Genomic DNA, 27852 nt, shown 5'->3' with positions numbered 1-27852 from the left:
ACATGGATTGAGGAACAAGGATAAAATACAAATATTATTAAGGAATGGGTGAAATACAAATATGAAAAAACAAAAACAAAAAGATAATGTAAGTGCAACCAAAAAGTTAAATAAAAATTAAATGAAACGAGCAATAAAAATAACTGAAACTTAAATGGAAGTGAAAGATAAGAAATATTGATTTTTGTATGTGTTGGATTTGTTCAAATTCTTTACGCGCGTGTGACTAAAATAGTAGAAACAGAATATTTAGAAAGAGAACTATAGTGTGTATACAGTATGGACACACTTAATCATTCTTATTATTACTTTTTCCACATTTAAGATAATTAGTAAAGACATCAAAACTATGAAATAACACAAATGGAAGTATGGAAATTACATAGTGACAATAAAAAAATAAATAAAAAAAATTAAAATAAATTTTTTTTATCTTGTCTTATATTGTAGATTCTTCAAAGTAGTCACTCTTTGTCTAGATTACAACTCGGCACGCTGTGGGCATTCTCTCAACTAACTTCAAGAGGTGCCACCTGAGATGCTTTTTAAACAGTATTAAAGGATTTCCCATGTCTGCCAGACACTTGTTGGCTGCTTAGCAATTTAAATACTGTATATTGAATTAAAATGTTCATTTTGTAAAGAAATTCATACCTAGACACCTTTTACCTTTTAAGATCATGAGAAACCATAAATCCAATTAAGACTGTCCAGATCTTGATAGTGTGTGTGTGAGTTTTTGTGTATGCGTACATTATACTCACTCTGTGGTGGAAGGAGAAGAGCGCAGTGGTTGGGGGGTGCTGGTCTGTCTGCTGGTGTGTTGTAGTTTGGGTGAAGAGGGGAGTGAGAAGTCGGTTATCTCCTCGATTTCATCGTGAGAAGTTTGGGGCTTGTTGGTCTTTTTCTTGCTGAAAGCCTGCTTGAAGGAGCTCCGTAACTGTAAGAGAAACCCACAAATCAATCACCAATACAATCAAAAAAACCATACACTTCAATCCATTCAGGTCAGGCAGGAGGCATAGAATAAAAGATTAATAGCTTGATTAGGAAAATGTCTTGCAATGTGCAAATTGTGTATTTTCTTATGCATTGTATGTATACTTTTGCAATATCTTTTTTTTTTTTACTTCAAATGGTTATTTCAGTAACACTTATTAAAACTTTAATTCATAATATATATATAAAAAAATGTCCCAGGTTAAGTACAATCTAAGCTCTATTAACAGCATCTGTTGCATGTTGTTGGTTGCCACGGAAAATATTTTCAAGTTAAAAGAAAGTTCAACTCAGTCAACAGCATTTGTGGAATAAAGTTGATTACCACAAAATATAATTTTGACTCATTCCTGTTTTTGTTTTTTTTAAAGCTAAATGTGCTGTTACCGTATGGAATGTGAATGGGACCAATCAATAAACATTAAAATACACACTGTTTCAAAAGTATAGCCACAAGACGTAAACATTATACATATACAAGTGATAAAAGTTATAATCAATATAAAACTTTGCAATAGACGACATAACACTGGTTCAACTTTTTTTTTAAATAAACAAGGGACAAATCGAAATTATATTTTGTGGTAATCAACATTATGTCATAAATGCTACTGATTGAGATTAGCTTTTATTGAACTTTCCTTTAAAGTATTGTAAAAGCAAACAAAACATGCTTGTACAGAAATGCACTAACAATGGAAGTCTATTAGACTTCCATTGTACTGTAAGCACATGTTTGTTTTGTTTGCGTTAAAATTATTTTCTGTGGTAATCAACATCATGCCACAGGTGCTGTTGATAGAGTTTAACTTGCATTCCCCAGGAAATTACTTTCAACAATGTTATGATTAACATATCATTAGGCAATGTACATCATAATATCAAAGACATTATATGTTAAGTTGTGTAACTCTGTAACTCTGGAAAACACATTAGCTGATGCAAGATAAAGGTTAAACAATGCAACACAAGATAAGATAAAGGTTAAAAATAAGGCATGTTGATTGCCACTCCACATTTTGAGAGAGCAGATAATGGCCTGCTTGTTTATTTAATTGTGCAGAACAAATTAAGCAGATTTGTCCATTCATATACAGCAGAATCATACTGGCAGTCAGTACTGGGGATGCTGATGGCATGCACACACTTCTATGGAAAGGGGATGGAAGGAATCCTTCTATGGAAGGATTGGGGTTGGGGCAGTTAAGGGGGTATCAGACAGAGTTGAACGGCTGCAGTCATATGGGAGGTGCAAACACTGACCTGGGCAGGGATGGAATCAGCCACCTGAAGACAGAACACACTCACTGTTACCATTGAGTGAAACTGTTCACCTCTGGACCAGAAAATTTAGACACAGTAGCTCTATTCAAATTATGTATTAATTGTTGGCTTGATTAGCTCTGAGCGAGTCATTGTGGGGTTTTGTGAAGCATGGGGCTGGATAATTCAGGAGGCATAATAGTATTAGACAGGAAGTCCACCTTCCCTGCTTCCTCTGGCACCCAGGCAAATGACAATGAACCTGTGAATACAATATATCTTTGTTCCAAAACCAACCAAGCTGCCTCACTGCCTACTACCTACATTGGCAGCTGTCTTCTAAAGGCCCAAACATACTCTACGTAAGTATGTGAACGCAGACACATTTATGCTATGCAAGCTCGATTTCACGTGTCGTTGCATTGTGAAATGTGTCAGAGCGCAATTCATAACCTAACGCAAGTACACACTGTATTCTCAGCGCTGCCGCAAGGGGCGCTACAGCGGATTTTCAAACAAGTTACATGTAGATTATATAAGAATATTTTCTGTTGTCTTTTTCAGCAAATACAAAAGCACACACTCCTCAACTGTCAACATGTTGACTCCACCACATCCGGTTTCGTGGTGCCTAAAAAAGTCCCTGTGGTCCAAGATTTGTGACTGCTAGAGCAATGCAAGAGTGCACGTAATGTATGAACAATGGGACCACGCGTTGGCCTTGCGTTGGCGAAGCGCTCGCACCTGCATTTGCGTACTTGCGTGAAGTATGTTTGGGCCCTAAGGCATCATGTAACCTCATAATTGAGCGATTTGGTACACTCTGCATAGGCAGCAACTCCACATGCCACGTAAACAGTGCTACGCATGGGAGACAACTCCCAACTGATTTCAATACACTTTGATGTTAGCATGTTGCTAAGCTAATGATATGATACTTTAATAAGCAGACAAAAAAATGTCATACACAAATATTGGGTAAAATTATCAATAAAAAATATTAAAAAGTAAAAAAATGTATCGATACTTTAATCAAATATGTTTATTTATAATCGACATTGTTCTTACCTTTTCAGCAATCTTGGATTTATTTTTTCAATGAGCTATGCTGACTAAGAATTAAGCTAAAATATGTTATCTTAGGAACCTTGTGGAACAGACTTTATGTCGGGAGCATCTGTGATGACTTAAAATGCTGTCTAGGTAGAGAGCTCACTAAATTTTGAAACAGAGCAATTTCTCAACCCTTGTCTCAGACGCTTGCTTTTTCTTTCTCTTTCACCTTTTAACAGCACTTCCAGATTGCCTAAGGCCAGTGGACCGCAGTGCCTCAAATTACATAGATGAATAATTAATGGCTGCATAAATAAAGAGGTGATTTATATTTATGAGCTTGGCTTGAGCTCTGCTCTCACTACAAGTTTCTGGGGCAGCTCAAGGAAACATAGCAATAATTGCAGCACACGGTGCCACTGTTATTTCTCAAACAGCTGTTTACCTCAAGAGCTCTTGACTTAAGGCACACCATAAATGAGAATAAACAGCCCGGTAGCATTAGAAGATAATAAAGATGTAAAATATTGTAAATGCAAATGAACTGGAAGAGCTGACTAGAATAGAAGTAAACTAAGCACCGTTGCATCTAAATAACATAAATATATCACAGTAATGACTGAATCTTGAGCAAAAAGTATTTTTAATGAGTGTATTACTCAAAGGAAATGTATAAAGGGTAGTTCACCCCAAAACTTAAATTCTGTTATCATTTACTCACCCTCATGTCGTTTTAAACCTGTATTCTTTCTTCCGTGCAACACAATAATATAAATATTCAAGAATGTACTGGCCACTCCTTTCCATATAATAAAAGTGAATGGGGAGTTTCAAAATGACAATAAAACTGAATCTTATTTTTTTTATTTAATTTTTCTTTTTTATAAAAGTAGTCCATATGGCAAGATTTGTATTGAAAAACGACTTAAAATTGTGGTATGTTCCTTACACAAATCTATTGTATGGCTTCAGAAGACTTAATATATAGCATACAATTTGAATTGACCACTTTTTATGATGCATTGTTTTATCATTTGGAGCTTGACAGCCCCAGTCCCCATTTAATTGCATTGGAAATGGAAAACAATGGCTAGTACATTCTTCAGCATTTCTCCTTTTGTGTTGTTCAGAAGAAATAAGATCTTACAGGTTTGAAAAGACATGAGGCTGAGTAAATGATGACAGAATTCTCATTTTGGGTGAGACATCCTTTAAATGTTTACTAGAGAGTAAGTCACAGCACTGAAGAATAGGATGAGGAAGTTTAGGGGTTGTTTAGAGGGTAAAGGGGCACTGGGGGGAATGGGATGTGCAGGCTGTGTGTTATAAAACAAGCCCCCAGATATGGATCCTCCATACAGGCATGCAGGAGAGTTTGAGGGTGTGACTGCTGAAAGGTGGTGAAATGACGGAATTTTTTTTTATTTTTTTTTTTTTTTGCAGAATGTAACCAAAAATGAGACCAAAGTCCCTTTCAATTTTTTTGGAGTGAAAACATTAGTTTTAAATGCTGATAACCGGTTAATAACCGGTTAATTTTGTTTTCATGAAACCAAAGACCAAACGGTTTATTACAGTAAATTTTCAGAATTACACAACTTCCTGTTGCCTGAAAAAAATTTGGTTTCTCTCTCTTTTAGTAGAATATGAGAATGTGCTTTTATATGATGGAAACTGCTGCATCACACATTTCTTTGCCTAATTGAATGATGTGAATGTAGATAGATATATGATGCATTCATACAGATTTGATGCTTTTTTTTAGGCCTTACTTTTGTGATAATGTTCAGTTTCATATGGCTTATTACAGATAAAGGGTCAAGAGCAATGAGTATTAACCATTCTTTTATTTCATTATAACAGGTTACCATTTGGAAAGGAGGCTGCGGAACATCGGAACCAGGTTTTTGTTCAGAACGAATCGAAATGAAAAAAATTAAATGCATTTAAGTCCCTGAGGCCTAATAATAATAATAATAATAAATAAATAAATAAATAACACATAGTAACTACAAAACTACTACAATTTTACTACAGTTACACCATGGTTATTTTCTGGTATACGTTTCCACCAAAAATAAATATGTCCCTATGGAAATTAACCATGGTTTAACTATAGTAAAACTGCAGTAACCATGTCTGTATTTTTTTCTTTTTTTTTCTTTAAAAAAAATTAATAAATACAAATAGTACATGTACCACAAATTTACCACAGTGTTCCTATAGTAAAACTAACCATGTTTTCAGGAGGATTATGATTTTTATTACCAAAGTTTTGGTTTTCTGGTATTATTACGATGGTTTTACTATAATTACTGTGGTTAATATATGGTTACTGTAGTAAAAGCATGGAAAATATTATGGTTATTATTTTAATACTATTTTATTTTTTACTATTTTACTATTACTATTGGTTACTAATTTAATTTCATGGTCAATATGGTTTTACCACAAATTCCATAGTTTGTGTATGCTTACTGTAGTTAAATCATGTTTAATTACTATCGTAAGGAATGGATACAGCTATAGCGAGGGAACCCAGAATAATTGTGAGGGAATGCAAAACTTATTTTGAGAGAACGCAAACTATTGCTAGGGAACGCAAAATGTATTTTAAAGAACGCAAACTATTGCTAGGGAACGCAAATCTTATTTCAAAAGAAAGCAAACTATTGCTAGGGAACGCAAAACTATTTCAGGAAATAAATGCCCTCCCTGTCCTCTATAACTGGCAGTGGTTAACCATAAAAAAGCTGATTTTAAAATCGTGTGCTCTTTCATCATAGTTGTAGTCATCATTCTTAGTGTGGACAGGCCTTTGGTGTAATGGAGAGTGTTGAAGCCTCATGCAGTGACTCACCCAGCTTTTCTTCTTTTTCTTCTTGTCTTCTGCATCTTTAGTGCTGCCCATGCTGGAGTGGCTAGCTGCGCTATTAATACTAGATATACTGTCTGACGAGTGCTGTCGACGGATCCGCAGGTCTGCTGCACACAAACGAACACATACACACATACCCTGTCAGTATGTGACTCCCATATTTGTGTAAGGTGAAATTTAAAGTTACTACAGCCCCACAACTCATTTCAGAAATGAAAAAAAAAAGTAATGCACTAAACTACAAGGCTGCAGAGATTGTGCTGCATTAACATGTGTATTGTATGTGTGTTAATCAATATGAAGCACAGAGAGTCATTAGAAAATGCTGGATGATGTGAGGAGCACCTTTATGAATGTGATCAGGACCGTTGAGGGCCACTTGAATGGCCGTTTGGGCATCGGTGTTCTGAGCTTTCAGAGCCTCGATGGTCTCTCTCAACTCTGCCAGCTCGGACTCCTACAAAACACAAAACATCAGTTTAAATGAATATAAGCACATAGGCAACTTTCCCTGCAAAACTATCAGCCAGGCAAACCACTACAAATACAATCAAGTTTTTAGTTTGAGCTTTAATTGAAAATCAGGGATGTCTTAACAAAGATGTCCCTCTGTATTCCCTGATGTTTTTTTCAAAAGGGATTAACGGTGGCAGGAACTCATTACATCTATGAGGGTGCTTTGTGGAAATTTAGTGAGCAGTTTCACATTTTAATCTGAAGGTAACATTTACATGATGATGACTCTATATGGATTGTTTTATTGATGGGTGGTTGGAAGAAGTGGTTGGACCTGGATTTTTGAAGCATGTTCAGAGGACCCAAACAATATTGATTCCATACAGAATGATTGTGAAAGTTTGCGCTTTTAAGTAAAACTCTACAAACATTGGAAAAATTCAGATATCTATAGAAGTATGGAAGCAATGTGATGCAATTTAGTAGGCCTATTGTATGAGCTTTTTTTTCCCTACCTTTTGCTCTGCTGTCATGGTTAGACTCTGCAGGCGACAGGTCATGTTTGCCAGACTCTTCTCGAATGCCGCCACCAGATGTGCCTGTCAAATCACACACAGGGTTCAACATGAGATGCTTTACCGAATACGCAGGTTAACCACGTTCGGTTTCTGGGACAAACTGTCTAAACAACATTAGACAAACTTCTCCAGGTTATAAAAGTTTAGTTACTAGAAGTAAACACACTGATCAGCCATAACATTAAAACCACTGACAGGTGAAGTGAATAACATTTATTATCTTGTTACAATGGCACCTGTCAAGGGGTGGGATATATTAGGCAGCAAGTGAACAGTCAGTTCTTGAATTTCATGTGTTGGAAGCAGGAAAAATGGGCAAGCGTAAAGATCTGAGCGATTTTGACAAGCGCCAATTTGTGATGGCTAGACAACAGTGTCAGAGCATCTCCAAAACGGCAGGTCTTGTGGGGTGTTCCCGGTATGCATTGGCTATTACCTACCAAAAATGGTCCAAGGAAGGACAACCTGTGAATCGGTGACTGGGTCATCGCCCAAGGCTCAGTGATGTGCGTGGGGAGCAAAGGCTAGCCCATCTGGTCTGATCCCACAGAAGAGTTACTGTAGCACCAATTGCTGAAAACTTAATGCTGGCTATGATAGAAATGTGTCAGAACACACAGTTCATCACAGCTTGCTGAGTATGGGGCTGCGTAGCTGCAGTCCGGTCAGAGTGCCCATGCTGACCCCTATCAACTGCTGAAAGTGCCTACAATGGGCACGTGAGCGTCAGAACTGGATCAAGGAGCAATGGAAGGAGGTGGCCTGGTCTGAGGGGGACCTACACGATATTAGGCAGGTGGTTTTAATGTTGAGCCTGATCAGTGTATATACACACCATGGTCTGTTCGCATACTCAATTCTGATTGGCTGGAATTTTTATAAAATTGTATTATGAATCACGTTGTGGTCACTGTGCCCAATGTAACTTTACAGTTAAAACTAATGTTTTTCCCATCCCCATTCGGGTAAAGAATTCAAAATCAAGGGTGTCATCACTTTAAAAATGCAAAGTAGTGAGATCACGTGACAAAAAAAACAAAAAACATTCTACTGTTTTAGGTCACGTCCACACTTGAAATATTTTCCTTTGAAAATGCATTGAGCTACTTTTACAGTATGCTTTTCATCCAAACTAGAATGGCGTTTTCCTCCAAGGTAAAAAGAGTGTTTCAAAAACACTCTCTATTACCGTATATTTTGAAAAACTATGACATTATGAAATGAAAAAGAATTAGCATTGACGTAGTCTTGTGACCATTGAATTTCCATGACTTTTCCATAAACTTTCCAGCATTTGTGATTACTGGAAACTTAAATCGTACATTACTTTGGCTTGCGAGTAAGTTTTACTCTAGAAAAGAGCAATATCTAGATTTTTTTATACCTAGATTAAATATTTTAGAGAAAAGTAAAACTTGAAAAAGCATATTTATTCCATTTCGAACATGGCCAACTCAAATTGAATTCTTCGCTTTCATCAACACAAACAGTGGAAACTAATACTGTAAATTCCATAGATTACATACAAATCAAAGCCTGCTTTCATCTCTGTCAGCACCATAGTAAAGACTTACTAGATCTGTTTAGTTTTTCCTTTTCTGTATAAGCACTTAAAACATGCTGTGGGCATCTGAGCAGCAAACCATATCGTATCTTTTTGTATCCATCTAGTCTGAGCCTTCAGACAGTTTCCCTTGGCAACTATGATGTATGCCGCACCACCAAACCGAACAGTGCTATGAGCTATTCAGCCATCACTGAGGAATGAGAGCTTTGAAGCATGTTTCACATTCAAGCTTCTGCAATAGAGTTCAAAGGAGACACAAGGTCTAAGACTTGTCTGAACATGTGACCCCAGGGCTTTGGTGGAGGACACGTCTCTAATGTTGACCTTAGCTACACTGAAAAGTCTTCTGATGTGAGTGAATCCTGAGCTGAACATGGATTTGCATATTCACACAGAGAATTAAGAACTACCTTAGATTTATACATCAACACATTTTCTGGCAACAGTAATGATGCAGTTTCTGCGAGGAATAGTTAATGAGCTTGGAAAGGTCTGCTCTATAACAGTCTGAGTTGTGGCCTTGCGGTTAGTGCATGTGATCAGACGGATTGAGCTGTGGTGCTAATATAGGCAGCATGGGTTTGAATCTATAATTTCTTGTTATCTCTACTATAACAGGATATATACACGTATGCATGTTTAAAAATGGCACAACAGCCAAAAATACATTCTTTATGTAATATTTCTTCATTAAAACAGCTGTTTAGTCATATTCTAATATTTTTGAATTGCATAACAGTGTATTTTATTATACCTTCAGTAGCAAGCAGAGGTGCATTTAGGACTTAATGAGGCTCTTGGCATATCCGATTTAAAAGATGTGCCAGAAAGTGAAGTCAAGCGAGCACTGAGGGGTACAATGCCGAACGCTTGAGTGAATTTAATGGGAGAGTACCTCTATAAACACACTTTTACAACATGCCCTGCCCTGCCCTGTTTGTCCATCTATTTATATTCCTTCAACAATCTGTCCACACAGAGTCCCTCAGCCCAGTCAAGCACACCTCAAACTGGCAGCACTTCCAAAAACCATACACTCAAAAACCCTTGGTTGGATGTGTAGATTACATCACTGTATTACTAATATTGTTGTAAACGTTTTTTTTTTGTTTTGTTTTTTAGCAGAATCTATAGTTTTAATACAATTAACCATGGTGTTAGTACAGTAATATTGTGGTAATATAGTAACCATTGTTAATTTTGTGGTTACTGTAAATTTACAAAAAATACCATGGTGAAACCATGGTTACTGTAGTAAAACCAAGGTTATTTTTTTCTAAAGTAAGGTGTTTAAGGTAAAACAGGACATCTCGAGATGCATTTTTATAAGAGTCAAAGTTCTTTTAAACTTGACACTGCTTTTTAAAAAAAAATGATCAGCATTCTTTTGCAATGAGTTGAAAAAAAAAAAAAGTTAAAGACATCTATCGAGCACATTTTTACATGCGCAAATGGATGCAAAAACACGTTCGGTGTGAATGACTCATTACATAACTACAAAGCTATGATAAGAGGTAAAATCAGTGAGGTTTCAGTAAACCGCAATTATACCTATACCTACAAGCCCATCTATAAAAACACTATAAGCTACATGTGGTTTTATTTACCCATCTGTCTGCCATCCAGGTGTGGTTGCTTAGAAATCAAGAGGTCTTGCAGCTGTGATGACAGTATCTGAGCAAATTTACCTTGGCTCTATGAGCTTTCTTTGCCTGGATAATGATTCAGCTGTGGGCAGAATAGTGAACTAGCAAGAGCACTACCTCTGTTAGCTACAACCATCTTCAAGATCTCTCGCACACTACAAAAGCGTACAGGCTCTAATACACAGGTGCTCATTTGAGTCCATGAGGCTGAAAGTTGTGAAAACGTGTTTGATTCTTTGAACTTTAAGAGTTATAACACTATCTTGAAAAGGAAAGCAATGCAGAATGGCCCAAAAGTATTTGGATGCTACTGCCACACTGAAATTATTTACCTTTTCTCAGAACTAACTTTACTTTACTTCGCCATTTTTGCAATTACTAATTTTTAGTGGATGAATGATATCACTTTGAATTAACACTGTGAATCTGGCAATCGCAAGTCAAAAGTTTTGCTTCTGAAATCAGTCTGTGCTTACCGAAATTTGAACCACTGCCCCCAGTGGCCAAAGCTGAAAGTGTTGTTGAATGCATAGGCAAGTGTGTGCTCTAGTTTCCGGTTTAAATGTCCACAGAGTGGCTCCAAAAGCGAGTTGTATTTTTAGTTGTTGATGTAATATAGTCAACAGAAATGCATTTTTTATTAACCCTACACCCTAATCCAAACTAAACCTAACCGTTAGTTTAATTTTAGAGTGGAAAGGCAACGTCTATATAACGATCATCATTTATGCGAATGTGATTACTTCTTGGTTTCCATGGAAACAGAACCAGTATCATGTATGAACATTCAGAAGCAACATGTCAATTTGCTGTGTGATCTTGTTGATTTTATAGTATACCATCTTGTTTTGGAGCCATAGAATTCAATAGAAACAAAGATGCTCTCATGAATCTATGAATACTGTACATCAGCATTCTATAGTTTTCTGCAACTTGTAAGTTCAACAATATTCAGCTTGTGTTTTGAACCACCAAAGTATTGTACAAATTGTACAACTAGATTCTAGCTGTTCCCCCAAACATAAATGCTGTCAAACACAAATCACAGAAGATGTCATGTGGAAAGACAGCAAATGTCTGAACCTCTGTCACGCTGCTCATAAACTATCAGACTGCGAGGCTTTCATAACACCTCCCCTCATCACTCCTGAGACAGGAACATGAACAGAGCTCAGCTTGGTTCAAACGCTGCTGACTTACTGCGGTGTCTTCAAGAAATTTTAAAATGTGACTCTATGAAAAAAGTGTGTCCTAGTTTGATAATACAGTGACATCAACTGCTTGGACATGAGACAGCTGATCTCCCAAAGTCCCTTTAAAGGCAAGTCATTTCACTTGGCGGCCATCTTTAGAATGCTTATATCTACAGGTATTTTCTGTAGATATAAGCAGCACAAAAGTACAGCTCCTATCTAGTTACAGTAAATGGGGAAAGGCCAAAATCTCCAAAATGGCTGGTCAAGATTATGATACATATTATGACAAATAACATATTTAAAATCAGCAGTTTAATCTGACAACAATGGTCTCATAAATTGTGCTTTTTTAGCTCAGATTACGTTAAAACTCTATTTTTCAGGCTGGTCCAGCTGATGCCCATGTGCATTCTCGAGTTGACTGATAAGCAGGACTTCTTGTTCTACAACCGCCATATTGAGCGTTCCAATTTCTCCTATTCATTTTAATACAGGTGCTCTGTCTTGGGCTAAATAGTCTCTGGATCTCCTCAACATACCGCAGTGTAAAATTAAACATGCTTGAATTGTGACAACAAATATCTGAACGTACTGACTATGAATGTTTATAGTTAAAAGTTGTTATTTATTTAATTTATATTTTAATTATTATTGTTTATATATATATATATATATATATATATATATATATATATATATATATATATATATATATATTTGTCATATTATTTTATCATTTCTATTAATATTTTCTATATTTTATCATATTTTAATATTTAAGTATAATACATAGGTCTGTTAATTTAATGCATTTATTTAAAATAATTAATTAATTTAATTAATTGCCAAGTCTACCTTGGACAGACTAACAAACCCGATTACAAAATGGATTGCTGTGGATTGTAGGCTAGTGATAGGCGTATGTTGAAAGATATGGGAATACAACAAAAATATATATATTGACTTCTAAAACCTGTTTTCGTAATGTCTATATCTATGCAATTCTTTACTCTGCCATAATGTCTTTGAATTATCTTCATTTTGGGGCTCTTCTCAGGAATTACTGAAATGTGATCATTTACTGTTAATTGTGTTAATTAATATGTGTATTATGTAATTAATTTGATTAAATGCTTTAATCAATTGACAGCCATAATATAATATAATATAATATAATATAATACATTTTAATATAAAAAGAGATTTTGGTGCATATTGGAAATATGCTAAATTGTACTGCAGCCCAGACAATTACTGTGTGCTCTAAATAAAAAATGCTAGATAGAATATGTTTTGATGTGTTTTGACTGCTTGTTTTCATGTTCAACTCACATTGGCCGCCAGCTGTGAGGTCAGGGTCGCCACTTTCTCCTGGGAAGCGTCCAGCTCTCGCCGCAGTTTTCTGATTTGCTGTTGGGAAAGAAGCATTTCTCATTACCAACATCTATGAGCTGTGCAGTCCAGCAATGAAGAATAAACTGCTTTCATTTTCCTCACCTAATAGTAACAAAAGAACCTAAATATCGATCATTGGCCTCAGATATGCACTCTGGCATGTACAACTTAGAAATACTAGAGTGCTTTCACTTGTATCATACTAGTAAAGAGTGTGTGTAAAATGGGGAATTACCGTTGTATTTTGGACTGTTTGGCCCTTGATTGAGAAAAGAAAAGTACAATTAACTCTACGTTGCATGTTTGTACAAAATGCAGGTATAATCATAAAACAGGAATGCATTAATGCATAGCATTAACAGGGAAAACATTAGCTGTTCATTAGGTTAAGCATTATGTGACAGTATAGACTGTACAAAAGTCTGCAGACTTGAACAAATATGTTAACAGAGGAGAGATTATGAATATCACACAAACACAAAAGGCAGTGCAATAAAAAGGAGAATCAGTGATCAGTAAACACTAGTCCAAATCAGGGATGTGAATGTTTGTGAATGAAAGTGAAAGTGTTTGTCCATGTCTGAATATGTGCCATTGAAAAGTGAACTATAGTTACTGGTACCATAGGAAAGTTTAAAAAAATACTGCAACATAGGGTTACATTTTATTTACTTAATGTATGTCAATAATCTTGGCTTGATAGAGATGACACAATTGATTGGGATAATGTATGGGATAACATTTTCTGTGCCTCAAAAAACACTAATCACCAATTGATCCATTTTAAATTCTGTCATAGATTATATTGGACACCACAGAAGTGTTTTCTCACCAAAATCATTTCAAACCCCTACTGTACTATGTGTCCTTATCAAAAAGTAGGAACTTTTCTCCTTATGGTGTGGTGGAAAGATTTTTCTCTGTTCTGTCAAGACATTTTTTAAACATGTGCCAATTGTCTTTGTGTTGTTGAAAGAAACCAGTAATAAAAAACTGATCACAAAAAAAAAAAAAATAAATAAAAAATAAAAAATAATCTTGACTTGATTTGGGCAAATATGAGACATGCAGTGTGAGTGTGTTGTTGGGTTGTCCAATTCAATGAAGCAACTGATGTTGGACTTTGTGAAAGTGTATCACTGTTTGACCTTTTATTGATTTTATAACAAAATTATAAATATAAGCATTAAACAACACGGTCTTACCTCGGAGTGGGCCTTCTCCTCCGTCTGTGGAAGAAAATTAGACATTTAAAGCACACGAAAGTGACGTCAATACAATATTACCAACATCCCAATGACTTCTCTGTGCACACATACATTTATGAGAGCTATTGCCATTTAGATCCAATCCAAAGAAAGAATTAAAGGTGAAATGTGTAATTTTCAAACTTTCAAAAATAATGACTTTTCAAACAGGTTTCTCTGTCTATCATTGGTCTGAAAAGCAAACAGATAGTCCTGCCTCAAACTCAAGCTTTTGGCTGAGTCAGAAATTAACATGTCGGGATGCTCAAACAAACAGGGCAATGTTTTGATAGTTCAAAAATCCATACCTAGCATTAAACCAGCTCTTTGCATACAATTAAAAGTAAATCAGAAAGCCATAGACAATAACCAACAATTAGATTTTTGCATTTGGATGAGATTGCATTTGGATTGGTTACCGCAGTTAGTAACAGATTTGAAGCATATTGTTAGACTGTTAGGATTGCATGTATAACATGAATTGAAATACAAACAGGCTTTCTGCAAGAAGAGTTATTACCTTGTCTAAAAAGGCCAGCACCTGAAAGTAAGAAAATGTGTGTTCAAACAGTGGCAAAGTCACAATGCTGAGCCACCATGTGCCTCTTAGTATCATTAATATTCAATCATAGCCTTGTGTTATGCTGGGATGGTGAACAGTTTAATAGATGGTGGATGTTGAGTTCTATAGTCCTTCAACTGTGATGACTTCACACATAAATGGTCTTTTGTGGTTATAGGTTTGTCATGCTCAGGCAAATGAAAACAGCTTGTGTTGTGTTACTATAATTCAGAGAGAAGCAGTTAATACTGATGACTTTCCAAGTCTCTGCAGACATTCTAAAATATAAAAATGATTCAAGCAGAAGAATATAATGTGTATCTTTTATATTTTGTAAGGGCAAACAACTGTAAACAGAAAAATATATAAAACTTGAGTTTAACGGTTGTCAACTAGTAAAAAGATGTAATGGAATAATTGGATGAAATGCATGAGCAAGAAAAGTATTGGCACAATGCTCAAAAAAGTGTCAAGTTAAAATAAGGCGAGTTAGAATTTAAATTGGCAATCCTGTCTGAATCACTTTTAGCCTTTTATCTGATAGAAACATGCTCTTATTTTCAGAAATAAACCTACTGGAGACTACACTGGCTTGCTATTTCTTTGCAAAATTGAAATGTGACTGTTGAAAGTATACAGTAGGTTGGTAGGTATTTGGGCTCTGTTACTTCAGTGCTTTTCTGTGTGTATAACAAGAATACATGTCACTCACCGCAGAGTACAAAGACGACGTGCTCGAGACCAGAGAGAGAGAGGAACCATGGACTATGTAAAGAGAAAATTAACAAAGACAAATATATAAAACAATGGCAAAATATTCACTTTCCTTTTTCCCCCCACAACGTTAAAAGAAACCAACAGTTTTCTAATAGACATAAGCATACTTGTTTTGATGATGAAAATTCCCAAGCATACTGAATGTAAGGAGTCTACAAACTTTTAAAAAAGTCAAAGCAGTGCATCTGAAAATATATTTTTTAATACTTTAAATATTTATCATTATATTATAATTTATATAATAAATAAAATTTGTATTATATAATATAAATAATAATTATATGAAATATAACATTAATTTAGTGATTTTAAAATATATGAATATAAAAGCCCATCATTTTATAATATTTATCATAATATTATAATGTATATAATATAATATACTGTATATTATTTGTATTATACTGTATAATATAAATTATAATTATATAAAATATGATACACAACATGTAGTTATTTTAATGTCATTTTAAAATATCTTAACTTAAAAAAGACCATTAGTTTTCTAATAGACACAGGCATGAACAGATGCATGAACAAATAAGGGATATCACTGGTGTCGATGTGTTTGTGTGTACTGCATGTTTTTTCTCACTTATATACAGTAAAAACACATAAGCAGTGCTGACCTTCATCAGTGCTGTCTCTGAAGGAGCCGGATCGACTCATGCCACGTGGCCGCTCTTCCAGTGAGGTGGCACTGCCACCCAAAATGTGCCCCTCCCCGTACAGCTCGAAGGAGTCCTGTGCTGGAATACTGTTAGAACGGCTCATACTGTTGCCAGGAAGATTGAACTGTGACATACTGGTGGGGCTCACTACAGTCAACACAAATGTCACATTATCACAAAAGATTATTATAATATAAAATAATATAATATAATACTACGAACAACTTTTTTTTTTAGTGATCTTTTATTTACTAAAAAACAAAAAGAAAGAAAAGATAATATTTGATGTATGTTAATGTAACATACGCAGGTTTGAGTAGTGGTATTTGCCAGCATTAGTGCTTGCTGTGCCCGGTGGTGAAAGTGGACTTCCTGTGTCCTGCAGACCCCCAGTGGAGTGTGAACGTAACCATTCCTTCCCCTCTTCATGTGATGTCTGTCTGGAGGAGGGAGGGTACCTGATTGGGTGGAAAATAGACTTCTGAGAATACAATCCCTTGGTAATACATTCCATTAATGCACTATATATTTATAATTTTTTGAGGCCCTTGGACAATCAAATGCATGTAGCTTTAACTGCTCAACATACACCGATCAGCCACAACATTAAAACCACCTGTTTTATTAAAACAAATTGTATTCCAAAATTCAACTACCTGCTACACTCTCTCCCTATAGATGTCCCCCTCTCTTATTTCAAGCAATTTGATAGCATAGCGAAGTCCTTCATTTGGAATGGTAAACGTCCCAGATTACATTTCAGTAAGTTGCATAGGCCGATTGACAAAGGTTGGATAGGCCTACCCAAGATTTTGTTTTATTATTATGCGTTCGGTCTCAGGCATTTGGCTCATTGGTCGCTTCCACCTAAGAGAGCCCCTCCCTGGTTTTCTATTGAACAGGAAGTTCTTGCCCCTATTTTGCCATTGCAAAGCTTTTCTATCAAACTAATCGGACAAGTTAGGTTACACTCCGTTATCTCGCATTTACACTCGGTATGGACAAAAGTGTCCAGAGTGTTTAATTCTGACATTTATTGAAATGTTGCCTCGAGCATTTGGCTGAACCCAAATTATGTATTATTAAGTCCCCTTTCTGCTTGACAGAGTGGATTGTGAGGGAGGATAATACACTCGGTGACCAATATGAGAGTGGAATGTTGAGATCCTTTGAAAATTTGGTTCAACATATTGGGATTTCCAGATCTCAGTTCTTTAGGTATTTACAGCTGTTCCACCTGCTCTGTACTAGAGGGTCTGTACACCCCCCTAAAGCGGCAGATACTCTGGGAGTGGTGATTATTGCTTTTGGAAAAGGTTATGAGGCATCAGTGTATTACTCCCTGCTAATTCAGAGTCTGGGGGACAGAGTTTTAACTTCTATCTAGATTATGGGAGAAAGATTTAAACTTGATATTGGAGGAGGGAGTGTGGGCTAGGATTCTAAAAAATGTCAAGTCTGAATCTAGAGATGCAAGGGTGCACCATATGCGATTCAAGATCTTACATCGATTCTATTGGACCCCCTCTAGATTGTATAGGCTTTGGATGCCAATCAGAAGATGGAGACACAACCCATGTTTTTGGTGGTGTGTTAAGATCTAAGAATTTTGGTTGAAGGTTCAGAGTTTTATGTGTGATGTATTGGGCACTCAAATTTCATTTTGCCCCAGACTCTGTATTTTAGGCGATGGGGTGGTCATCAATATAGGGGATAAACACATACAAATTGGGTCCTAACCAGTGTTATGATCAGAAGACAGATTGTTTTAAGGGGATGGAAGTCAGCTGGAGTGCCCTCATTTCAAGAGTGGTGCATGGAGATGGGGAGGGTGGCGGCTTTCGAGGAAGTGTCATCTAGAAGGCTGGGGAACTTGGATTCTTTTGATGGGAAATAGGGCAGCTCTTCTGTGTTCTTGGAGGGCTCTCGGGGAGGGGCAGTGGAGAGAGAAGTTTTAAATGTGTGTGATTATTATATTTTTATTTATTTATTTATGTTTTGTGTGACCACAGGGATGTTTGTTGAGGGTCAGGGTGGGGTTGGGGATTGGGAGGGGGAGGGGTAATAGTGGGGCTTAAATGTTGATTCTGTGAATATATGTTTTGCTTTTCTTTATTAACTGTATGAATCAATAAAAAATGTTAATCAGAAAAAAACACCTGCCTAATATTGTGTAGGTCCACCTTGTGCTGCCAAAACATTGCCAACCCGCATATCAGAATAGCATTCTGAGATGCTATTCTTCTCACCACAGTTGTACAGAGCGGTTATCTGAGTTACCATAGACTTTGTTAGTTCAAACCAGTCTGGCCATTCTCTGTTGACCTCTCTCATAAACAAGGCATTTCCGTCCACAGAACTGGCACTCACTCAAAGTTTTTTGTTTTTGGCACCATTCTGTGTAAACTCTAGAGACTGTTGTGGATGAAAATCCCAGGAGAACAGCAGTTACAGAAATACTCAAACCAGCCCATCTGGCACCAACAATCATGCCACGGTCCAAATCACCTGATGTGAACATTAACTGAAGCTCCTGACCCATATCTGCATGAATTTATGCAGTGCACTGCTGCCACATGATTGGCTGATTAGATAATCGCATGGATGATTGTTGGTGCCAGATGGGCTGGTTTGAATATTTCTGTAACTGCTGATCTCCTGGAATTTTCACACAGAGCAGTCTCTAGAATTTACTCAGAATGGTGCCAAAAACAAAAAAACATCCAGTGAGGGGCAGTTCTGTGGATGGAAATGCCTTGTTGATGAGAGAGGTAAACAGAGAATGGCCAGACTGATTCGAACTGACAAAGTCTACGGTAACTCAGATAACCCCTCTGTACAATTGTGGTGAGAAGAATATAATCTCAGAATACTATTCTGAGATGCAGGTTGGCGCTGATTTGTCGGCATGAGGGGGACCTAAACAATATTAGGCAGGTGGTTTTAATGTTGTGGCTGAGTCTATATAACTATGCATAACTGAACACAAAATTCATTGCTGAGAAACGGTGTAAAAATAATTAGTAAAATAAAACATGACTAAGTAACTGCCCACACTGTCTCACATCCTATTCATCTCCATTAATATTTCTAGGCAGCAGGCAGTCTTATCACCGTGCTTGAAGGACAGTTTGTTTAATCCCGTAAAATTCTTGACGGAGTTCATATTCGTCTATCAACACAAATAACTACCACTGCTGACCCTAGTTCAGCCTTTAGTATTAAAATACCATTTTGTGACCTATCAAACTGCAACAGAATGAGTCTCATTGTGATTTAGCTAAAAAGAGAGTCTTTGCACATGCATGTATCATTTTCATTGTTTATATTTCATCATGATTGGTGATTGCTCTTTTCATGGCGACTTGGATACAACTGTCTAATTTAGATTAAATATTGAGCACTTAGCTCTGTGAATAGTTAATTGCTTGTTAAAAGCATTGGGATTTGTTCCTGCTGTGATTTAAACATTCGAGCCGTGGTGGTCTTTTGCTAAAAGCGATGAAGATTGGTGATCCACACAGTTTGTTGACAAGCCACTAAATGGAATGGAAAATATATTTATCTTTTAGAAAAGGTGATTTAGGAATGTTATGAATGAAAAAAAAAGCTTAAAGTAAGAAAAAATGGAGGTGATAGAGTTGCTAGGGTGTTAAGGGTGTGTTTTAGTGCATTCTTAGGTGGTTGCTAGGGTTCTCTGGGTGGTTACTTACTCTCCCAAGTCTAAAGGGAACACCTCCAAGTCTATATAATATTCTGGTCTCGAGTTATGGCTCTGATGCCTTCTTCATTGCAGATCTATTAGATTTTTGGGCCTGTTTTATTGCCCACCAGGTGTAAGTCTGAACTCTTAGAAAAGTGATAGCACTTTCTTCAACAAGCTGAGCGAATTAAGGAATCATTAACGTCTGTAGCACAAATGGTGTGGGATGAGTTAACGCACCAAAATTTAACACTTAGGGTTAGGGGGTTGTTAAAGTACCACTAAATATCATGAAGTGGGTAAGTGACAAGTCAAAAAGCTACAGATGATGAGAATCTAATAATTGTTGGTTGGAGATGAGAACACAAAACACAAAACAAAAAAAAAAAGGTTTATTTACAGCATGAGGATCTTTAGATGAGATAAAAAAATGGTTATATTAGTACCTTAATCCCTTTTTGGGCAGAGTATTTCTGTCAAGAGGCATGCTATTAAAACAAAGGAAAGATAGAGAGTTATAGTTAACAAACAAGACAAATTAAATCTGGACTAAGATCATTTCACTCTTGACTGTAAGACTGCAACATCATAAAATAGAGAAACATGCATTACAGTAAAGTATTATCATTAACATACTGTATACTGCATGTTAAAAGTTACTGCCTTTGATGAAGTAATACATTACTTCATCATTCAGTAATGTTAAAGGTAATTTTCTGGGTATCCTAGACTCACCCCTCAGACAGGGTGGACTTGACACTGCCTGTGCGCGTGACCTTTGGCCCGTGGTGGTGTGGGAGTGGCAGGTCAATAGACTCCGAGCTTGTGTGTAAGCTGGTCATACTGTGGCAGCTCAGGGCGTCTTTACTGCCCGCAGAGGAGCTGCTCAGGTTCGGTGGCCACGGGCGGGCATTGGAGGGCAGAGAGAGGCCTGACGCCGGACTAGAGGCCAGGGAATCTGTGCCAATGTCGGACGTTTTGCTGTATAGCGGGCTGCTGCCTCCGCTCTGCCCACCCATGCTGCCCAGACTACCTGTTCCTGAGGAGGGCGAGTCCATACTGGCCTGTCGTGTCAGTGTGCCATGAGGACTGCCCAAAGCTGATGGGCATTTACCAGAGTCAGGGGTGCCAGGGGAACTGGGTTTACTGCTGGACTTACTGCCAAACAACCTATAATTAAAAGAAAGAAAGCATTCACATAATTAAAGATGTAGGCCTGTGGGGAGATTAGTGTTTCTTTGAGTTACCTGTAATCCTGTTAAATTTAAGTCTCTCCTGCTGATTGTTGCTTAAATATATCAGATTATCAATTATTACCTATCAGTGTTTGGAAATCAAAGACTTCTAATGACTGATCCTCTGCATGATCCTTTCTTCCCTATTAACACCCCACACTACCATTTTTTTCTGATTCACTATTATTGTGATGTGTCACACAGCATTTTAACCTCTTCATTTTTTTAAAAATAAAATCACTGACTGAAACTTTGCTCATTCATAAAACTATTATCATGTCAATTGCTGCCTTAATTTAAATGCAACAATTTATGCACAAATTGTTTTATGAATAATTGATGAAGATAAATGTGTTCCTCATGTTGCATGTGAGGCCCAATGAATAAAAACATAACTATGCTATCTCACTTAAAAACATAGATTACTTCACACAGATCACTTCTAGCATACATTTATTAACCAGCCACCCTTCATATATGATCAAATATGTTTTCAGTTGTGGATCAGCCTGTTGTTATCATTATATGGGTCCAGCAATAACGGTTAGCAGATGTGGCAAGGCACATAAAACTACACGCCTTGGCTTTATGTTTCAGAGCGGAGGGTGGTACAGACATGCTTTTTAAATGGACATGCCTAATGATATGTGGTCAGTGTGCTGGATACACTTTCACCCTGTCTGCTTTATTCAGAATTACAGTAAGTACACTAAGCACTTACAACCCATAACCACAAGGTGGCTCCTCCGTTTTGGTTCTGGCTGTGCAAGAGAGGTGCTAAGAAACTGCTAAATCTGCAATGTGATTTAGATTACATTCCCACTTTATTCATCATTGCATTTGGAGGCTGTTGATGAGATTTTGGATGGTCTGATGGGAGTTGGTAAAGAAGCAGGACTCAGAAGAGAGGCAGGAGACTACAGCTATGACTAAAACAATGAGCTTTGTAATCCATCACCAGATTTCCAGGAAAAAGAGCCAGAGCTGCCCATCACTCATTGGCAGATCACATAAGCAGCCAGCCTTAGGCAGCTCACTTTCATTTTACATACTTATGGAGGAAACATCTCAGAACATTCCCTCAATGGTCACCAAGAGGTCAGGACATCTCATGAGTCAGCCAAACCACAAAAAGCAACTGTTCTTTCTTACTGTATGCCTCTTTTCAAGTCTAACTGTCTACTTTACTTTTATATTTTACTCTTATCTCTGCCCATGTGTCATCTATGTCTAACTTATCTTGTCCTCCTCTTACCCCGCTTCATTTTTTCAAGTTGGTTACCTGCGGAATGTGGGGGATGCGATGTCTGGATATTTGGAGCCTGGCTGTCTGAGTCCAGATGGTGTGGATGTGGGACTAGATTTGGGGGAGGTGGACAGCCCCGTTCCCTCTTGATCAGACCCTGCCACTTTCTCTTTATCCGTCTGGTTGATGGTGACAGGACTAGAGCATCCTGACCCTACTTTCCCAGCATCTCTTCTCTTTGTGCTGGTCGTGGTTCCCCCAACTCCTCCACTACCCCCTGCAGACTTTCCACTTACATTTGAGTCAATGCTGCTGGAGCTGGAACGATGCCCACTGCGGCCCACCACCCCGCTACCCCCGCTAGATGACTTTGCCGGTCTGGGCAAGGAGCGGTACTGGAGGGGAACCTTTGAGCCACCACAGCCTAACAAGACAGCGTCGTCTTGGTGTTGAGCGCCATCAAGACTCGTCTTCCGCCCATTGCCGATACTTGCACCCTTCCCAATACCTGCAGACTTGGGTACCTTGCCTAAAGTCGCAGAGCCACTGGCCACAGTGGCCCCGCTAGCTGTGATAAGAGCCCCGGCGGGTCCTGGGATCTTCTTGAAGCCGAAAGAGCTGGTAGTCGGTGGCCGTCCGATGCCTGAGGGCGGCTTCTTCCCCTCATCTCCGCTGCCCTTGCCCGTATCTGATGGCGAGCACTGGATGCTGGGACTTTTAGATGGGGCCTTGCCCTTCTCAGATGCCTTGGCATCATCCGTTTTACCTGTCAGCGTAGAGGTGTTTGTTATGGCACAGGTACAGTGGGCATTAACAATTTCCTACTCAAGCATGCAATACTGCTGGCCAATTAATTTCAGCACCCAATCAATCATCACCAATACAGTAAGAAGCCAAACGCTGTTGTGGTCTAGCCAACTACACTTTTTTGCACAACTCTAAACAGCAGTTACAGTACTCTCAGTCAAAGTTATTTGCTCCATCTGAGTGGCCCAAAAAAAGTAGACTGACAGAGTTTCAGATGTAAAGGTTGGTAGAGATGAAAAGATAAACAGCCACTTAAAGTTTGCAAAAGGCCTGTTAAGTTTTATCTTTTAGGCTTTGCCTTATCTTTAGTATGTAAAGCTGCTGTAAGTGATTTCTTTGGAATAACATGCTTAAAATGCACCTACTATCTGACAGATATACTATGTGTCCTGAAAAAAATTAAAAAAAATAAAAAAATAACACATGACAGATCTAGGTTCTGTGTACAGACAATTTAACTGCAGCCCATGCTTGTTAGCCAATCAGCAAGCCCATGACGTGAGTTTGGAGCGGGACAAACGGTTTATTTAGAAATTCTATTTGGTGCTGGAGCTGGAATTGCCACAGTTTTTAACAGTTTTGCATTAGCTAAAAATGTAAATTATGCTGTATTTTCTATTATTGCATGAAGGGTTGCTACCTGGTGTTTTGATGGGGGTGGATGTGCTTTTGGTCCGTGGTGGTGTGATGCCAACCTGGGCACTCATGCCCCTCCTCCAGGAGCCTGTTTGGGACATGGGCAAACCTGTCTTCTGGCCAACATCATCACCCTGACCTGACATGGAAGAGGAGGAAGTCTTCCACTTGGAGGAAGGGTCCATCCCTGGTTCCATCTCTTCATCAACCTTCTTCAGATCTTCAGCGCCAGCCCAGCTACTGCCATCCTGCTCGGTGTGTCTGTGTGCATCTTTATGCCACTGTGAATAACACAGGCAGACAATATAGCACACACACAGTAATCTCACACACACACATTTAATCTGACAGATGGACAAACTTTTCTTACTAGCCAAAGCAAAATGTCCAAAACTCTCAGTCTGTTAAATCTTCTGCAGCCTACTGACAGACTGCTGATATAAAGCTATTTATAAAAGCATGTGTGTGTGTGTGTGTGTGTGTGTGTGTGTGTGTGTGTGCACGCAAAAGAGGAAACAAAAATAAGATTGTACTGTATGTGTACCTGTGCTGCTTTGCTCTTGCGAGGTGAAATGCCTGAATATGTGGATGAATTCAGATCGTCAGTGCCGATATTGTCTAAAGTGTCACTTAAACCACTGCTGACCGAACTACTGTCATCCCAGCTGTAGAGGGGGAGAGGGAGAGAGAGAGAGTGTTGTTAGAAATAAACTTTATAAGCACACACAACTTCCCATTTAAATCAGTTGTTTTTAATATTAAGTAGCTATAATTACTTGAATGTTAATCTAAGTTTTTCCGCTAGTTTCAAAATGGAACACAAGCGTACTGCTTAAGTCTGAGTGCCTTGGATATATCCTTTTTTCATAACAATATATTTTATCATATGTATTTTCATAAATCAACATCAAACATGAATAAATGCTGTTAAAATATTGTTCATTGTTAGTTCATGTTACCTAATGCATTTTCTAATTCTAAGTGTTACCCTTTAAAATGTCTAAAATGTGTAAAAATATCTTAACTTTTGGTAGTCCGACCAATCAATTAGTGCAGAAAAAATGTTAAAAACTGATAATATTTCTTATTGATTTGTCACACTGGAAATGGATGTTCTTGGATTTTTAGATTTGAATTAAGACATTATTTGGCCCATTTATGAAGGTTTTTTTTTTTTTTATTTTTTTTTTTTTCATATGCAGATGACCCCAGAAGTAGGCTTTATTAGGTTCTGGATTTTGCCCCAAAATACATCTTTTGGAAATAATAAGAGACATCTTATTATTACGGCTTCATCCATATTTCAATGCCCACTATTGTTGACTTCACTTTTTTGACCCAGTTAAAATCCTGTAGAAAAGCTGGGTGTGAATTCAAAGAATGTGGTCATGACTGTCAAAGCAGAAACATGCCTCAGCCATTTATGAGCCATTTTTTTTTTTTTTTTTTTTTTATTAGATCAAATAAATAGCATGTTGATATTTACTTCCCCTATTTTCTACCTGCCTCTTTCTGGTGTTGATAAGCAAACAAACCCTGTTTGATCCTGTGCATGCATATATCCAAATGTTTAAAAAGCAATTTTAATCTAATCATAGGGATGTGTATCAAGCTTGTTGATGATGATTGGCTGTATCTGACCATTTTCTGCTAAGCTGTAGAAACTACATTTAAAGCTATAGAAACCCATTAAGACAAGACGAATAGACACATCCAAGCATTTACTGACATCTTCTGACATAACAAAAGAGACCAATGAAAAATGCAAACCTCTTTCCTGATGCCCATATCTTCAGTTCAATTATTCATATTGCTTCTACGTAAAATTCTGAGCAATGCGTGTAGAACAGAGTTGGCATCCAAAATTCAATATATTCACATCTACCCGGGATCTGCAGTTCAGAACATTTTTTTTTTAACTTTTTTCTTTAAATGTTTGAAGAGCAAGTACAAATTCTCTCTTGACTTTTATAATGTATGCAGGACAGAAAAACTTTGAGAGGCTGAAAGTGACTTGATAATAATTGTGAGAGACCCTGCAGGGCACTTAACACCAGCATGTGGGTGTTTATAGCTTATTATATATATATATATATACTCTACCGGTCAAAACTTTTGAAACGCTTGACTGAAATATTTCTCATGATCTTAAAAATCTTTGGATCTGAAGGCGTATGCTTAAATGTTTGAAATTAGTTTTGTAGACAAAAATATAATTGTGCCACCATATTAATTTATTTCATTACAAAACTAAAATTTAATAATAAAAAAAAAAAGTTTTTGAAATTGATGACTTGAACCAAATAATAAAGAAAATCAGCCAATAAGTGCCCAACATAGATGGGAACTCCTTCAATACTGTTTAAAAAGCATCCCAAGGTGATACCTCAAGAAGTTGGTTGAGAAAATGTCAAGAGTACATTTCTGAAAATTCTAGGTAAAGGGTGACTACTTTGAAGATGCTAAAATATAACACAGTTTTGATTTATTTTGGATTTTGTTTAGTCACAACATAATTCCCATAGTTCCATTTATGTTATTCCATAGTTTTGATGACTTTACTATTATTCTAAAATGTGAAAAAAAAATATATATATAATAAAGAATAAATGTTTCAAAACGTTTGACCGGAAGTGTATATATATATATATATATATATATATATATATATATATATATAATTTTTTATTTTTTTATTTTTTTTAAGGGAGATATCCTGTCTACTATATTTACTACATTTAACATATTAAATTACAAGAAAAAAACAAATGCAGTTTCGGTGGAAAACCCCCTAAAACTAAAGTGAATTATGTGTTCAAAACTGTTTAGAAGCATTTCCATGCCAAACATTTCTCATTCACCATACTATATTTATAACTGTTCAGTTCAGTGGGCTATTAATAAGAAAACGTTTCAGAGAATAATCAAGGAAATGTGATTCTGTCATTTAAGACAGCAAATTCAATTGAACCAAATTGTAAAGTCAACTATGCAATCCATTTAAATGTAATGAAAACATTGGCAATGGGTTTGCTTGGCTGATCTACATTACAGGAAATACCTTTTCAACACTTGTTCCTCAAGAGAAATAACTGCAGTATTCGTAGGCTTTTTACACATATCTAATGCTTTAACACCTGGGTTGAGGTATTGACTTGTTGGTGCTATGATGTTCCCATAGTCATGAGTTCAGACGAGTGTTAAATGAAGCTTAAAACTGTAAGCGTAAGTGCAAAGTATTGCAACAGACCACCTACACAAATCAATAGACACCAAACACCACTCCATTCCAGTTGACAATATTCTCTAATATGCACTTTGCTGATACCTGAACTCTAGCTGAAAGCTTTGCAATGTTTTCTGGCTTCTCTGCATTTGTAGCTAACTGCCCTCGCAAAAAGCTACAGTAAAACAGTAAACATCTGAGACCGTTGGTGGTACTTAGGTTTAGGTGGGTATCCTTTGCTAGTGGGGCACTATTTGGCAAGGACTTGTTAGTTAAGGTCACCTTGACAGTTTGGTTTCAACACAGTAATGTCCCCGCTGAGTTCACCTCTGCTTTGAGAGTGACATCAGCAGGGAAGGAGAATGGTCACTGTTATACAGCCAGAACTGTGACTCATTTCTTAGTGCTTCATTGGAAGAATGCAGATTGGCAATAGACTGTCTAATTTTACTCACAAAAAAAGTGGATGTAAAAAAAATAAAGCTTAATAAGGGTTTGTCCATTCCATGTATGCACCCTACCATGTCAAATATCAGTGTATCCTAAAGGCATGGGCAGCATTCCAAATTTATATTCCAAATAACTGACCATGTGGAATGAACTGTGATAGCCTTGGAACCACATTGGTACAATGAGCTTTTTCCAGCCTGTCCAGTTCACTTTATAGCAATTTGAAGAGTTTCTACTGATGTAAAATTATTGTGACATCCT

The 27852-nt window shown here is 37.1% G+C and overlaps 1 protein-coding gene across 1 annotated transcript in view; it reads right to left on the bottom strand.

Annotated features, from left to right (window-relative positions):
* Positions 1 to 27852, bottom strand: part of LOC127436782 (neuron navigator 3-like) — a 216871-nt gene that overhangs the window by 19126 nt on the left and 169893 nt on the right. Inside the window, exons 13-29 of the mRNA XM_051691156.1 lie at positions 24460 to 24580; positions 23920 to 24196; positions 22509 to 23238; positions 20727 to 21161; positions 20438 to 20479; positions 16595 to 16746; positions 16247 to 16435; positions 15553 to 15605; positions 14799 to 14819; positions 14237 to 14260; positions 13267 to 13290; positions 12969 to 13046; positions 7165 to 7248; positions 6539 to 6650; positions 6176 to 6300; positions 2263 to 2286; positions 765 to 940 (exon numbers count right to left, since the gene is read on the bottom strand). Coding sequence (XP_051547116.1) covers positions 765 to 940; positions 2263 to 2286; positions 6176 to 6300; positions 6539 to 6650; positions 7165 to 7248; positions 12969 to 13046; positions 13267 to 13290; positions 14237 to 14260; positions 14799 to 14819; positions 15553 to 15605; positions 16247 to 16435; positions 16595 to 16746; positions 20438 to 20479; positions 20727 to 21161; positions 22509 to 23238; positions 23920 to 24196; positions 24460 to 24580 — 2667 coding nt within the window. The remainder of the gene's footprint in view (positions 1 to 764; positions 941 to 2262; positions 2287 to 6175; positions 6301 to 6538; positions 6651 to 7164; positions 7249 to 12968; positions 13047 to 13266; positions 13291 to 14236; positions 14261 to 14798; positions 14820 to 15552; positions 15606 to 16246; positions 16436 to 16594; positions 16747 to 20437; positions 20480 to 20726; positions 21162 to 22508; positions 23239 to 23919; positions 24197 to 24459; positions 24581 to 27852) is intronic.

Source organism: Myxocyprinus asiaticus, chromosome 47 (assembly GCF_019703515.2).
Source record: "Myxocyprinus asiaticus isolate MX2 ecotype Aquarium Trade chromosome 47, UBuf_Myxa_2, whole genome shotgun sequence".
Taxonomy (NCBI): Eukaryota; Metazoa; Chordata; class Actinopteri; order Cypriniformes; family Catostomidae; genus Myxocyprinus; species Myxocyprinus asiaticus.
This window is presented reverse-complemented; position numbering and strand designations above follow the sequence as displayed.